This window comes from Bubalus kerabau, chromosome 17, assembly GCF_029407905.1.
Source record: "Bubalus kerabau isolate K-KA32 ecotype Philippines breed swamp buffalo chromosome 17, PCC_UOA_SB_1v2, whole genome shotgun sequence".
Classification (NCBI taxonomy): domain Eukaryota; kingdom Metazoa; phylum Chordata; class Mammalia; order Artiodactyla; family Bovidae; genus Bubalus; species Bubalus kerabau.
In genome coordinates this window covers 21,119,256-21,134,641 of record NC_073640.1, presented here as the reverse complement: position 1 = coordinate 21,134,641, position 15,386 = coordinate 21,119,256, and the positions used below count along the sequence as shown (strand labels likewise).

At 52.0% G+C, this 15,386-nt stretch overlaps 1 protein-coding gene across 2 annotated transcripts in view; it reads left to right on the top strand.

Moving 5' to 3' along the window:
• ZNF423 (zinc finger protein 423) overlaps positions 1-15,386 on the top strand; it is a 346,039-nt gene that overhangs the window by 314,022 nt on the left and 16,631 nt on the right. For both annotated transcript variants that reach the window (XM_055554096.1, XM_055554097.1), the window contains one exon: positions 179-294. In XM_055554096.1, the coding sequence (XP_055410071.1) occupies positions 179-294 (116 nt within the window). The remainder of the gene's footprint in view (positions 1-178; positions 295-15,386) is intronic.

The window sequence follows — 15,386 nt, the reverse complement described above, 5'->3', positions numbered from 1 at the left end:
ACTGGCTTGAGCCCTCTCCAGTGGGTGCCCGTGATGCTCCAGATAGGCCACTGCTTGGCCCCTGTGTCCATGCCTGGGTGGTCCCCACTTGCGAGTGGTGTGGGACAGCTGCTGTGGGTGGCCGGCTGGTGTCCCCAGTGTCCTCTGACACCATGTCCATGTCCATGTCCGTGTCCAGTCTTCGTCCAGGCCAACAAGTTGCAGCAGCACATCTTTGCTGTGCACGGGCAGGAAGACAAGATCTACGACTGCTCACAGTGCCCACAGAAGTTCTTCTTCCAGACCGAGCTGCAGGTGAGTGCCCTTGCCCGCTGCACACACCCCTCCTGGTGCTCTTTGGGGCCCCCACTGGCACTGAGGGTCTTGGGGTGAATCCACGATGGTGGGGTCTTGTACTCAGCCCCACCCTAACCGAAAAAGCAACAGGCCCTCTGCACTTGTGTTTGGGGGTCTGGAGCCAGTGCTTGCCCTCCTGGCTGGCTGGTGGCGAGTGTGGCCTCCTGGCCTTGCTGGGCCAGCATTCTGAGCAGAGCCGGACTGAAGCTGCTGAGCCCGGAACTCGAGCCAGAGGCTTTTAACCTTTGTGTGTTTCTGTGGCAAATCCCTTGCCCTCTCGGGTTTCATTTCCCCACCGGTGTTCCGTGATGATGTTCCTCTGAATGTTGGGTCTGTAGCTGGTGGCCCGTGTAGCTTGCATGGCTGAGTCCTGGGGATGTGAGCATCCAGAAGCTGGATCTGGTGTCTTGGAACCTGCAGTGTGCCCAGGAAAGCCAGAAAAGTGAGAGCAGTGGATGCTGGGTTGAGCCCCAACTCAGAGAAAGGGATATTTGCCGTGGGTCCCCGAGGCTGATGTGGCCCTCAAGTGTGGCACACAGCCCTCAGCTTCTTCAGCACCCACCCCCCATCCATCCAGGGTCTATAGTAGCTGAGAGGGCTGCCTTGGGAAGGGAAGATGCTCTGGTGGCCCTTCCTGGATACCCACAGCCACTTCCCTCAGTGTCCTCTGGGACTCTTTCCAACCTGTTGCTGGTTTTTAAGGACCAATATCTGTGTCCAGGTGAAACCACCTTCTCACCTACTGGTTTTTTTCAAGAAACTCTCATAACACTAGGGAGCCCACACGCCATCCCAGAAATACCACACATACAGGCACGCACAGAGAAAAATCATATATACACCATATAATAGCATCACACACACAAAGCACATTTCTATACAGGCAGAAACATCATTTTCATTGGTTAACATCACAAATGCACAACATCACACGACAGCATCATACCACACGCCAAAAGAAATAACACACAGGTGTCTACAGAAATACCACACGTACACACAGATGCGTGGAAATACCGCCTACTGGGGATAACACGGTTTTCAGGTGGGAGGCAGGTTAGGTTCTGCTGCAGTAACAAATATCCCCTAGCTCTGTCTTCAAGTAACAAAGATTTATTTGCTGCTCACATTACATATCCAGGCAGATAGCCTGGGAGGGACTCTGCTCACAGTAGTCAGTGACCTCAGCCCGTGGTGGGTCCATCTCCTATCACGTTTGTGTGGTCACTGAGGCAGGGAGAGGAGGAGATGACAATTGACAGGCCAGCTCTCAAAGCTTCACTGGGAAATGACTCACATCTCATTCACACATTGTCTTGACCAGAGCCCATCACGTGGCCATGCCCAATTTCAAAGGAGCGAGGGAGGGAACCCCCAGTGTCTGTAAGAGGAGAGCTGGCTTCCTCATGCCCCCAAGGACTAGGGCACACAGAGGCCCACAGTATCTGCCTGCCCTACACACACTGCCTGCACACTCATGCAGATGGTGGTCCTGCACGCAGCAGCTACCCTCCCACCCCCACCCCAGGGGAGGGGGACAGGGCTGCGGTCATGGCAGAGTCATCATGTTTCTGGAGCTTTTCTGGGGCTGAAGGGGTGCAGCCATGCCTGTCGCAGGGTGGCCCACTTCACCACGCTGTAGCCCCTGCACTCAGCCGGGCCCGGATAGGCCAATGTGGCTCCTGACAGCCATTGCCCAGAGAAAGTGAAGATACTCCCACAGAGGGCACAAGAGGGATTCGCCATCCGATAGTTAAGGTCCTGCTCCCATGGGCTGACCCTGCACCCGGGCTGGGCAGGCAGAGCTGACAAGCCTGACCTCTGACCTTGAACTGCGCCAGATGGTTTGCTGGAAAGCCTATTTCTTTTCCGCCTTTGGGCAGCCCTTCTGAGTTCCTCTAAATCCTCTATTACTCACACAGCCTTTATCCTATCTCAGTGTGGGGGAGAATTACAGACCCAGGCCCAAAGAGGGGATTCTACTTCCAAATGACCACCAGCAAGGTTGCAACCCCACCCAGGGCCCCACCACTGTCTCCCCATTGATCCACAAACTAAGTGTGTACCTCTGGGCTGAGCCTGTGGGGAACAGCTAACTGCCCCTCTTCTCATTTGACCAAGCGGGCTGGTACCAGCCCTGATCAGTGTGTGTCCGGGAAGCCTTGCTTGTGCATGGGCTGAGCACCCAGTACCCTACCTCCACTTGCCTTACCTGCCTGGCCAGCTTCCAAGATGGGGCCAGGTCCCCACACATGTGTTTATGGCCTAACACAGGCGTGCATGCTAAGTTGCTTCAGTCGTGTCTGACTCTTTGCAACCCTGGACTGTAGCCCACCAGGCTCCTCTGTCCATGGGATTCTCCAGGCAAGAGTGGGTTGCCATGCCCTTCTCCAGGGGATCTTCCCCACCCAGGGATTGAACCTGCGTCTCCTGCATTGGCAGGCAGATTCTTTACCACTAGTGCCACCTGGGAAGCCCCATAGCCCAACACGGCAGGCCTCTCTTAAATGCACCAGCTCATATAAACTGTGATTTACTTAAACTTCGGGCTCATTCAGCCCTCTGGTTCCCCCAACTGTCCTGAACACCAAAAGAGGGATGACTGTTTTACGTGTTGGCTTAGAGGTTTTCCCCAGAGGAACTTCCCAGTCCTGCCTTTTACAAGCTTCATCAGCATCCCTGTGCCAGAGACCAGCTTTGTGGTGCAGAGATGTAGGGAGCTGTGGTTTCAAGTCTTGTCTCGCTTCGACTGCACCCACCTGGGGCTGCAGACGTCCCAGACGCCAGAATAGTTTGTATGGGCTGGGGGTTCCCTGGGTCACCCAGTCGGTCTTTAAGGCAGATCCTCAAATGCCGAGAACCTCACTAAATTATAGCCTTAACAAGTCACTATTTTCTGCAATTAATGATTTTAATTACAGACCATTTAAATGTGGAAGTGTTGTAGTAATGCCAAATGTATGCAAATGATGGCTTTCGTTAAGTAACTCAAAGAGCAATTTTCTGGTTTTTTGAGAGGAGGATTTTTCAGGCATTGAAAATTTCATCATCATTACTGAAGCTGGCGCTGGCAGACACATGGGTTATTTCCCTGGAGTGACATGTGGCGGTTTGGGGGTGCAACAGAAGACGGGGCCTGGTCCTTGCTGAAGCCTTGAGTGGCTCCCCAGGCTGTATGTCATGTCAGTGCTATGGAGAGACCCAGGGCAGCTGATGTTTTTAGGCACAAGCGACTCTGGACTGAGAGGTCTTGGGAAGATATGAAATCTAGAATTGTTCTCACTATTGGAGCAAAATTCCTGCTGTGCATATAGAGGTGGGTTTGGGCTCTGGAAGGCTTGGTCTGTGACAGAATGAAATGTCTGCCTCCAAAGGGAGTGTTCTCTTGGGTTGCATTAATAGGAACACAGTTGCCAGAAAGAGGGAGGTGCAAGTCCTATTTGATTCTGAGTTTACCTGGCTTTGCCCAAAGACCGAGATTAATTTAAAGGGCTTTGGACAAACCAGGGCATATTCATTGATTAGATGCATGAGAGGGAACTTACGTTGCTCTTTATTTGTTCAGAGCGTGCAGGTGGAGAGGTGAAGGGTCTGTTATGTACAGACACTAGATCTAGAAACCAACAGGACAGTGGTGAGTGAGACAGAGAAACACCCATAAGGCCTCTGTTCTGGAGGGGACTGATAGACACTTTCCAACAGTGGTCAGTGACATGGAGAAAATAAAGTCAGGTATTGGCTAGAGCATAATGGGGGATGAGATTGGTTACAGCTTGGTGAGTGTGGTAAGGAAGGGGCTACTCTCTGAGGAGGTAGCATTTGAGCTGAGGCCCGGAAGGTGAGAGGGAGAGAGGGTGTGTGGAAAAGAGCCATGAGTGGCAAGGCCCTGCAGCCACTGTGAGCTGGGTGTGTTGCTGGGATGACAGAAGGTGATGTGGAGCTGAAGCATAGTGGGGTGGGGGTGGTAAAGGGAGCTGGGAGTGGAGGCCAGGTCTCAGCAAGGTTCGTAGGACAGCAAAGGCATTTGAATTCGATCCCCACTGTGATGGGGAACCAGGCAGGGAAGAGATAATATCTGATTTATATCCTGAACCTAATTTAAGAAATTTAGCCTTTGAGAGTCACTGACTATTAAGAGACTGAAAAATCACAAGCTGGGAGAAAATATTTGCAAATCACATATATGATAAAATACTTGTATCTGGAACATATTTTTAAAAAACTCTCAAAACTCAGTAATGAGGGGGGAAATCAACAGCAACAACAGCAAAGAAAAAATTTCAACACTTCACCAAAGATGTAGGATGTTCAACATGGTTAGTATTTAATAACTGTGTGAGTGCTCAGTCGCTCAGTCATGTCCAACTCTTTGTGACCCCCATGGATTGTAGCCCACCAGGCTCCTCTGTCCATGGAATTTTCCAGGCAAGAATACTGGAGTGGGTGGCCATTTCCTATTCAAGGGGATCTTCCCAATCCAGGCAATGAACCTGTGTCTCTTGCGTCTCCTGCATTGGCAGGAGGATTCTTTATCTCTGTGTCACCTGGGAAGCCCTGGTTAGTAATTAGGGATGAGCAAGTGAAAACCATGACATAATACCATGATACGCCTAGTAGAATGACCAAAACAAAACCAAAAAACTGACAAGTGCCAGCCAGGGCATAGATGAAGGAGCAGCCAGAACTTTCCTAAATTGCTGGGGGAATGCAAAATGGTACAGCCATGTGGCAAAATAGTTTGTAAGTTTCTTACAAAGTTAAACATACAGTTAACCTGTGACCTAGCAAGGCTACTGCTGGGTGTTTATCCCAGAGAACTTGAAAACATACCCATCTAGAAGCCTCTACATGACTGATGTAAAACTTTATTTATAATGGCCACAAACTGGAACACCCCAATGATCCCTTCCCTGGTAAGTGAGCAGACAGGTATCTGTTCATACTGTGGACTACTACTCAGCAATAAAATGCATCTGCTCTTACATATAACAACATGTATGAACTGCAAATGGCAGTGAAAGAAGCCAGACTCAAAAGGCTCCATACTGTGTGATTCTGTATACATGATGCTGTGGAAAAAGGCAAAAATATGGGAATAGAAAACAGACCAGTAGTGGCTAGGGGCTGGGGCTGGGGGAAAGAAAGGAGGAAGCCTGAACAAGGTTCATCTAAACACACAAACGCACACACAAGCACGCGTGCCCCACTCAGCCAGGCAGAGTGCTAGGCTGTGAGCATGCGGCCTGGCTTCAAGGAGCTTTCAAGGGATAATTCACCAGGAGAAGGCTTGACTGGACTGCTGGGGGAGTGTGGGGACAGTTGCCTTCAAGTGTTTTAAGCTCTGCTGGAATGAGGGGTCCTCAGCATGCTTCTGGTGGCCCCCAGACTTCCAATAGTGGGCAGAGACTCTGGATGAAGATTTTCTTCTCTGACAATCATGATTCAAGCATCACTCTCTGGGGTTAGCTCGAGCAAGATGGGAATGAAATTGTAGGGACGTGAGCGTGACTGTGAATGCCAAGAGCAGAAAGCGCCATTGAGTTTTCAGCGGTCCTGTTCCGAAGAACCACGTGCCCTTGATCAAGGCAGTGACTTGCCTCTGCGTCTTGCTGGCTTGGAGCGTGTTGTCTCTCTACTGCTGACTCTCCAGGCTCCTCTACACGTGGAGGAAGGTGGTCGGCACTTCCTCCTGTCCTGTCTGCTGAGACAGACGCACCTGGGTATTTCAACAGAGGGGCTTTAGTGTGCAGATTTCATTACACAAGTAGCCAGAAGGAACACCCAGCTAAGCCAGAAATGGTGACTGCAGCCAACAGCCAATGTGCAGGCAACAAGTTACAGATTCCTGGAGTGGGAGTCTGGTGGTTGTGCTCAGGTGTGCTGTCCAGTCCTGCTCTGGTGAACTGTGGCCCCAGTGGGGCCGATAATGAGCACCAGCAGGGGAAGGGGAGCTGGGCAGGTAGACACCACAGAGGCCCACGATGTGGGCAAACTGTCTACAGGTGGAATAAATGGAAGGTGCTGAGGTGCCTGTCAGTGGAGGTGTGCAAACAGAGCACTTGTCTCAAATGCTGCAGGGGGGCAGGCAGGGAGCACAGCCTTTGTGAGAGTGGCTCTGCATTTGAAGCCTTAGAGATGGTGACTGCAGCCACGAAATTAAAAGATGCTTGCCCCTCGGAAGAAAAGCTATGACAAACCTAGCTGCTGCTGCTAAGTCGCTTCAGTCGTGTCCGACTCTGTGCGACCCCATAGACGGCGGCCCACCAGGCTCTCTCATCCCTGGGATTCTCCAGGCAAGAACACTGGAGTGGGTTGCCATTTCCTTCTCCAATGCATGAAAGGAAAAGTGAGAGTGAAGTCGCTCAGTCGTGTCCGACTCTTAGCGACCCCATGGACTGCAGCCCACCAGGCTCCTCCATCCATGGGATTTTCCAGGTGAGAGTACTAGAGTGGGGTGCCATTGCCTTCTCCATGACAAACCTAGACACCATATTAAAACGCAGAGACATTACTTTACCAACAAAGTCTGTCTAGTCACAGCTATGGTTTTTCCAGTAGTCATGTATGGATGTGAGAGTTGGACCATAAAGAAGGCTGAGCACCAAAGAATTGATGCTTTTGAACTGTGGTGCTGGAGAAGACTCTTGAGAGTCCCTTGGACTGCAAGGAGATCCAACCAGTGCATCCTAAAGGAAATCAGTCCTGAATATCCATTGGAAGGACTGATGCTGAAGCTGAAACTCCAATCCTTTGGCCACCTGATGCGAAGAACTCTAATGGAAAAGACCTGATGTTGAGAAAGACTGAAGGGAGGAGGAGAAGGGGATGACAGAGGATGAGATGGTTGGATGGCATTAATGATTTCATAGACACGAATTTGAGCAAGCTCCAGGAGTTGGTGATGGACAGGGAAACCTGGCATGCTGCAGTCCATGGGGTCACAAAGAGTCGGACACAGCTGAGCTACTGAACTGAACTCCATCATTTATCAGCTGTGGGCCTCAGTTTCTTTATCTGTAAAGTGGGTATTAATAGTTCTTGCTAACTCATGGTTGTGTTACTAGTTGTATAGTTAGCATTAGCCGTTTGAGGTTCAGATGACTTGGTAGGGTCCCCTCTGTTTGGGCTTTACTGTGATTTCATGATTTCTGGTCTGAGGTGGAATAAAGTGAGACTAGATCTTTTCCTCTGTGATGCCCAGCCAAGTCTCAAGGCCACAGGCACTGGGGCGTGGGAGTTGCTGGATGCAGAGCAGGGAGGCGAGGGGGCAAGGGCACAGAGTGGGGGCCTGAGGCAGGGCCATCACTTCCCGCTTTCTACATGTTTCCAAGCGCCTTTGGCCCGGACCTTTTCTCTGGACCCTGTTTCCTCACTGTTTCCTCAGCTGTGCTGGGGCTCAGTGGAGGGAGGCATGCAGATTTGGTTGGGGACGTGAGACAAGACTGTAAACCGCACACCCCCAAAATGTCAAGGCTGTTGGCCTTGCGTTTCCAGCCTCAGGCCTCAGCAGATGAAGGCCTGGGGCCCTGTGGGCCCTTTGCCAGGGGTGAGCTGACCTGAGGGGAGGGGCGCGCTCCGCCCGCCCAGCCCAGCTGTCTCTGATCCCTGCGGACACCTCTCTGCTCACAGACGCTGGCAGAGACGGCACCTCTTTCTCACCGTCCTGAGAGCCTCATAGCATCTCAGTCTTCATTATTGCCAAGGGGGTCTGTAAGGGGGATCACCGATTCACAGCCATACACGGCAGGCCTCTGACAGGTGGACAGGCTCCTTGCAGAACTGGCCAGGAAGTAGTTGTAACAGCCGCCCCCTGGGTGGATACCTAGTGTGGGCCAGGCCCCCTTCTAAGCATTTTGCGAGGATTGGCTTCACTGGGGTCCTGTGACGTAGGCTCTCCTTCTCCCCATTGACTGATGAGGAAACTGAGACTCCGAGAGGTTAAATGATTTGCCCAGGGTCACTTGCCCATGACAGAGCCACAGACAAAGCCAAATCATCTTCGCCACCAAGGCAAACAGAAATCCTCCAAAGTTTAAATGAATTGCCATTTATATGAGCTAATAGATTTAAATGAGGCCTGCGGTGCTGAACTATAAAAAGCCTTGTGTCAGGGGACCCAGAAACTATTTTAGTAGTTGGGCCAAGCAGGTAGCACAAATAGCAGTAACAGGGGATGCAGAAGAACCTGCTCGTGGGTGGGCCCCAGCAGAAGCACCCTGGGGACTGTTCTGCGGAGCCAGTCCTATGTAGCCGTGTTTGCAAGGCTGCAGCTTGAGGCCAGGAGCCTGCAAATTTTCTCGCAATGAGCAGTCAGCTCAGGCCAGGCTTAGGGAGAGAGGAAGAATGGGGGCCAGGTTTGGGGAGAGGAACCTCACCAGCTCTCACGCTTCCTGTGATGCATCTTCGCGCTCACGCAGCTTTGCCGGGTGCTGTCACAGGAGGCTGAGCCGGAGAAAGGTCTCTGATGCTGGGATGTCTGGCATCCCAGACCTCTGCGATGGGGCCAGGACTGGGGAGTGGCGGGCCTGCCCCATGCCCTGGAATCTAGACTCCGTCACCGACAAAAGCCCGGGGCCGCAGGAAGCACATCCCAAGCTGGCCCGCAGCAGCAAAGCGGCCAGCCTGGCGTTGAGCAGGCACATTTAAAGGATTAGCTCACGCTGTTTGCTTGTGTGTGCCTAATCACGCCGCTTCCAGCTAAATGATTACAATTGATTAAAAGCAGAGCTAGGTATTCTAACTAGCAACCTGGAGCCCTTCCGATGGGACCAGCTGGGCCCTACCAGACGGAATCCTGGTACCCAGCCAGGGGGAGGTGTCTGTGAGCCAAGGGTGTGGTCTGAGCCCCAGGGGGACCCCTCCTTGTGAACACTGACTTTGACCTTTTCCCTCATTCCATTTCACAGACATTTACTGAGTACCCGTTATAGTCATCATCATGGGGGCTTGGGCTGCGGCTGTGAACGGGTACATAGATCCCTATGCTCGCGAAGCTGATGTTCTGCAAGAGATACCAATGATAAGTCAGTAAATATGTGAACAAGGTCGTTCCAGATTGCAGAATTTTGAAGACAAATTTTGAAGTAAAATACTGCTTTGGGACAGAAAGTGAAGTGTGTGTGTGTGTGTGTGTGTGTGTGTTGGGGCAAGGAGGAGGGACTAATGGCTGAAAAATCAGATCGGGGGTCAAGGAAGGCTGGCATATCCACTGAGTCCTGGAGGTTGAGAAGGAACCAGTCGGGGGAAGAGCTGGAGGAATATCCGGGGGAGGGAACAGCCAGTGCAAAGGCTCAGAGGCATGGACAGATTTGGGGAGTCCGAGGAACAGAGAAAAGGGCAGTCAGGCTGGAGAGGAGTAAGGCCCCCTCTTGCTTCACTCTTCTGGCCGTGCTTTTCTCAGCTTCTGTGATGCAATGCCCCTGCTGAGCCTTCTGCTTGAATGCCCTTCCCTTCTCCTGAGTCTTCAGGCCCCAGTCCAAGTGGTCCCTTCTCTGAGAAGCCATCCCTGATTCTCCCTCCTTGGACTTCTCCAACCCTGCATTTAACTCCCCGATCCCTTTGCATGTCTACACCTGACTTCCCACTCTAATGTGAGTTTGGGGAGGGCGAAGCCTCTTTGTGCCTGCCATCCATCCATCCATCCATCCACCCACCATATGTTTCACCATATTTGTTTTTAGCTCCTGGAAAGTAGGGAACAAAGGGAAGAGAACACACATAAGGAAAGGAGTAAAAGAAGGAGAACTGCAACTGCAGATTCTAGGAGCCCATTTTTAAAATTCCTGGTCCTTATAAGATGGGTAACCAAGGAGCCAGTTTCCTTGCCTCTTTGCACTGCTGCTATCAGATCTAGCCAGATAATTATAACTAATAATAATTAAAAACTGAAAGTGCTCTAGGCATATACTTAGCATTTGACTCTTTGGCTGAGCTTTCCGCGAGCAGCAGCATCTTCCTCCTTCCTGTTTTAAAAGACGGCCCGTCTGTGCCAGCCACCACTACACAGAGAGCAGGGCCTGGCTGGGCTTGGCCAGGGGAGTGAGAGGGAGGTGCCAGTGACACCCAGCCGTGGTCCCGGGCAGCGAATGCCTGTTGCAGGCCTTGGAGCCCTCCCCGGTTGCCCCTCCTCCATTGTCTCCTGTTGCAGACGCTTGCCCCTTGCTGGCCTCACTTGCACAGTGGTTTGTACCGTGGCCTTGTCTGTACAATGGCGTGGGACCTACTGCCTCGGGTTTTGTGAGGATGGACAGTTCTTCAGAAAAGCACTTGCTGAGCACTTAGAATATGAAGCTTCCTGTCGGTAATTACAGCACATTTAGGGTATGAGCCCTGCCTTCCCCACTAGGGCAGGAAACCAGAGCCCAGCACAGCCCGATTTCTATTCACCTTGGCGATGTGGTGCGGTGGTGCCCACAGAGCCTGGCTGCAAATCCCAGCCCCACTACCGAGTGGCCCTGTGACCCTGAGCAAGTCACTGACCCTCTCTGGGCCTCAGCGAGTGGGGCGGGTACTGACAGCGCCCGAAAGGCCTTCAGCCCCAGGTCTGGTCCGAGTCCAGGTTTGCTGAGCATCAGCCACGTTGTTGTCACTGTCGTGACCTGTGGGCTTCGGTTCACTCCTTCACGGCTCTTTCCTTCAGCCTGTCATGCGTGGATGTGCTCAGTGCAGCCCACGAGCTTTGCTGAGCACCTACTATGCGCCAGGTGTGTACACAGTCTAGGGATACACAAAGGCCTACGTCTCTCAAGTGCTGCCCAGAGAGAAATAGGGAACTGATGAGGCCAGACGGACAGAGTACGGATTCCGCATTCGCGGGGTAACCTAGTCTAATACACGCACTAGAGCACAGCATCACAACAGCCATGCCATGTGTGAGCCTCACAGAGCAGGACTGCCGCGCCCTGCGGAACCCCCAGCTGGGCCCCACGTGACAGCGCAGGAGGCCCGAGCGTGGCCCCTTCCTCTCCGTGTCTGCAGGCCTGTCTGTGTCTCTTGGTTTTTTACTCCTGGGTGGCGCAAGGCCTTGCCTGCACGTTGCCGTCCTCTGTCACCGCTGCCGCCACTTGGGGTGACCCAGCCTCCTGAGGGGCCGTGTGTGCAGATCTAGGATCTGCGTCTGGAGAAGACCGAGGGGTGGGCAGTGACTCATCCTTGTCCTTCTGACGCCCGGACACAGGCCTGAGCCCCTCACCCCACTGTAGGCAAAACGAGGCAGACTTCCTGAGCGTTGTCGGGGGGCCTGACTCCATCTCTTCACACGTACAGTCTTTTGAGGCCTCTCGGTGTCCCCTCGAGTATGGCATCTTATGACCCTCATGGCATCAAGGGGTAAACCGAGGCTCCCTTGATCACATGGCTGCTGGAGTTACAGGGCTGTGAACACAGGCAGGCTGGCCCTAGTGACTGTGCTCTGGGCCCCGAGGTTGGGGCAGTGCAGGCCTCTGGGTGCTGGGTGCTGGGCGTAGGCCTCACCTCCCAGGAGGCCAGAGTTCCAGAAGGTGACTCGGAGGTCGCCAGTGGGTGACTAGAGCCCGTGGATGCCTTACTCCGGGAGGGGGTGCTATGGTTGCCGTGGTCACTGCAGAGAGGAGCGAGGGAGCGGCAGGCCCAGGAGGAGTCAGGCTTGGCTGTGCTCAGATGCCCTCATGGCCCCGGGGCTCTGTCTGCATGAGCGATGGAGTGTGTGGAGGCCCAGGTGGGGACTGGGCGGGGGTGGAGGGGGGTGCCCCGGAGGCCTGGCTCTGGGCAGAGATGGCACTTGGAATCGGCCTCGGGCTGCCCGTCTGCCCGTCGGAGCCTGTCATTCATGCCCTAGGGCGGGGGGCCAACCAACTTTCGAGGGGCACCATGCCATGGCGACAGATGGGCGTGGGGGAGCTGCCAGGAGCTGAGGCCAGCGGCCATTGTGTGTGTTGTAAGCTCAGCCCCTCACCAGCGCTCTCCCAGCCGGGACCAAATGCCTTCAGTTTCTTAGAAACAAAAATGCGAAGAACAGTGGGTGCCGTGTTGGTCCAAGGCCCCCAGAGGTTGGCACTGGGCACAGCCCTGCCCCCTCATTGACTTAGAGGCAGCTCGACGTCCTCTAAGACACAGGGCCTGGGGCTCAGGGGGCATGAATCTCAGCTGCTTCTTCAAGGTCCCTGTGACCTTGGCATATGACCTCCCCTCTGAGACTCACCATCACTCACCAGACACTGGGCCGATGCAGCCTCTCCTGGACCGTGAAGTCACTGCCCCACTTTGCAGATGGGAGGCTTCATACTGTGTCACAGAGCTAGTAGGTGGCAGAGCAGAGCCCGAGGGGCGGGGAGGAGTGGAGAAAAATAGAAACAGCAACAACCCCAGGCACTGCGGGGAGCCCTTTGCACTGATCATCCTGTTTTATCCTTAGGGTGATCCTTTGAGGCCAATGCTGCTGCCCCCATTTTGCAGAGGGGAAGACTGAGGCACAGTCAGCAGTAGTGGGATTTGAACCCAGGCAGTCTGGCTGTGGCGCCTGAGTGTTGAACTGCTGCCCGAATACTGTGGGAGGCTCTCTGCCGTTGCAAAGCCCCACACTTGTTAAAAATGAGGCCTGCTTTGTCTCAGTACCTCGGTTTGTCCACTCTACCTGTTGGGAGTGGGCTGGCTGCCTCCTGCCAGGATGCCAGGGTCTGGGTGTCTGACGGCAGTGGGGGAGTTGTTCAGCCCCCTCCAGCGGAAAGATGAGAACCGGTGCTCTCGGCGGAAGCCTGGATCGCGCTCTTTGGTCGAGCAGGAACAATTACTAATGACATTTAGAAAGAAATTAATGATGAGAAATGCAAGTTGGCATTTCAGGAGCACCAGTCAGCAGCCGCGCGTCAGCGCTCACAGGAGAGGCGAAGGGCGGGGGCCGGGCGTGGGGTGAAAGGGAGGAGACAGCAGAAATTAATTTTGCTGTGTCAATAATGAATGTGGCCCCACTAGCTCTGCTTCTGGAGTTTAGGCAGAATCAAGCATGGACCGCCTGGGGCTCGTCCAGGGGTGCCAGGGGATTCTCTTGTGTGCTGTGATATGTAGGGGCCAGAGCTGGTGCAGGTCCAGTTCCATGTTCCTGTTCAGTGGCATCAGGGACCAGAGTGGGGTGGGCAGGGGACAGTGAGCCGGGAGGAGAGCCTTAGGACCAAGCCATGTGGGCTCAGCCAGCTGCATCTTAGCAAGCTGCTTTGCCTTTCCGTTTTGTTCATTTTTTGTTTTGTTTTTTGTTGTGATGCGTGGCTTGCAGGATCTTAATTTCCCAACTGGAGATTGAACCCGGGCCCTTGGTAGTGAAAGTGTGGAGTTCTAACCACTGGACCATCAGGGAAATCCCTACTTTGCCTTTCTGAGCCCTGGTAAAATGGGGACAATGGAGACATGTGAAGATAATGTATGAAGACCAGGCAGCCCAGTTTTGGCACATAGCAGGCACTCAATATATGGTAATTGTTACCACATTCCACTGACATATTTTAAGATGCACAGCTTTTCTCATTATAACATCTCTTACATTGGAATACCTCACTTGGGTGTTATAGTGTAACTGGTCTTTTTTTTGTTTGTGTGCTTGTTTTGATATATCAAATATGGGAGCATCTTATACTCTCTGGGGTTTTAGAATAGATAAAATATGCCTTTAGTAGGAAGCATGGCAGAGGGTAAGGAGGAACCAAGATGCTGAAATTGTCTGAGAGAGGGACTGGGGTTCCCAATGGGAGCATACCAGCCCCTTCATTCTCATCAGAATGATGGACAGGGGTCCCATCCAGCCTCCCCTCACATCGAAGGAAATGTCATTATCATGGTAACGTTGAACATTTTTACAGAGTGGAGGGTGAAAACTCATAGCCCATGGCCCTGGGATTTTGGAGACTTTAAAGGGCACAGTAAAGGACAGAAATGGTATGGACCTAACAGAAGCAGAGGATATTAAGAAGAGGTGGCAAGAATACACAGAACTATACAAAAAAGATCTTCATGACCCAGATAACCAGACGGTGTGATCACTCACCTAGAGCCAGAGATCCTGGAATGTGAAGTCAAGTGTGCCTTAGAAAGCATCACCACGAACAAAACTAGTGGAGGTGATAAAATTCCAGTTGACCTAAAAGATGATGCTGTTAAAGTGCTGCACTCAATATGCTAGCAAATTTGGAAAACTCAGCAGTGGCCATAGGACTGGAAAAGGTCAGTTTTCATTCCAATCCCAAAGAAAGGCAATGCCAAAGAATGCTCAAACTAGTGCACAATTGCATTCATCTCACATGCTAGCAAAGTAATGCTCAAAATTCTCCAAGTCAGGCTTCAACAGTACGTGAACTGTGAACTTCTAGATGTGCAAACAGGATTTAGAAAAAGCAGAGAAACCAGAGATGAAATTGCCAACATCCACTGGATTATTGAAAAAGGAAGAGAGTTCCAGAAAAAGATCTACTTCTGCTTTATTGACTACACCAAAGCCTTTGACTATGTGGATCACAACAAACTGTGGAAAATTCTTCAAGAGATGGGAATACCAGACCACCTTACCTGCCTCCTGAGAAATCTGTATGCAGATCAAGAGGCAACAGTTAGAACTGAACATGGAACAGCAGATTGGTTCCAAATAGGAAAAGGAGTATGTCAAGGCTGTATATTGTCACCCTGCCTATTTGACTTATATCCAGAGTACATCATGCTAAATGCCAGGCTGGATGAAGCACAAGCTGGAATCAAGATTTCTGGGACAAATATCAATAACCTCAGATATGCAGATGACACCACCCTTATGACAGAAAGTGAAGAAGAACTAAAGAGCCTCTTGATGAAAGTGAAAGAGGAGAGTGACAAAGTTGGCTTAAAACTCAACATTCAGAAAACGAAGATCATGGCATCTAGTCCCATCACTTCATGGGAAATAGATGGAGAAACAATGGAAACAGTGACAGACTTTATTTTTTGGGTTCCAAAATCACTGCAGATGGTGACTGCCACCATGAAATTAAAAGACACGTGCTCCTTGGAAGAAAAGCTATGACCAGCCTAGGCAGCATATTAAAAAGCAGAGACAT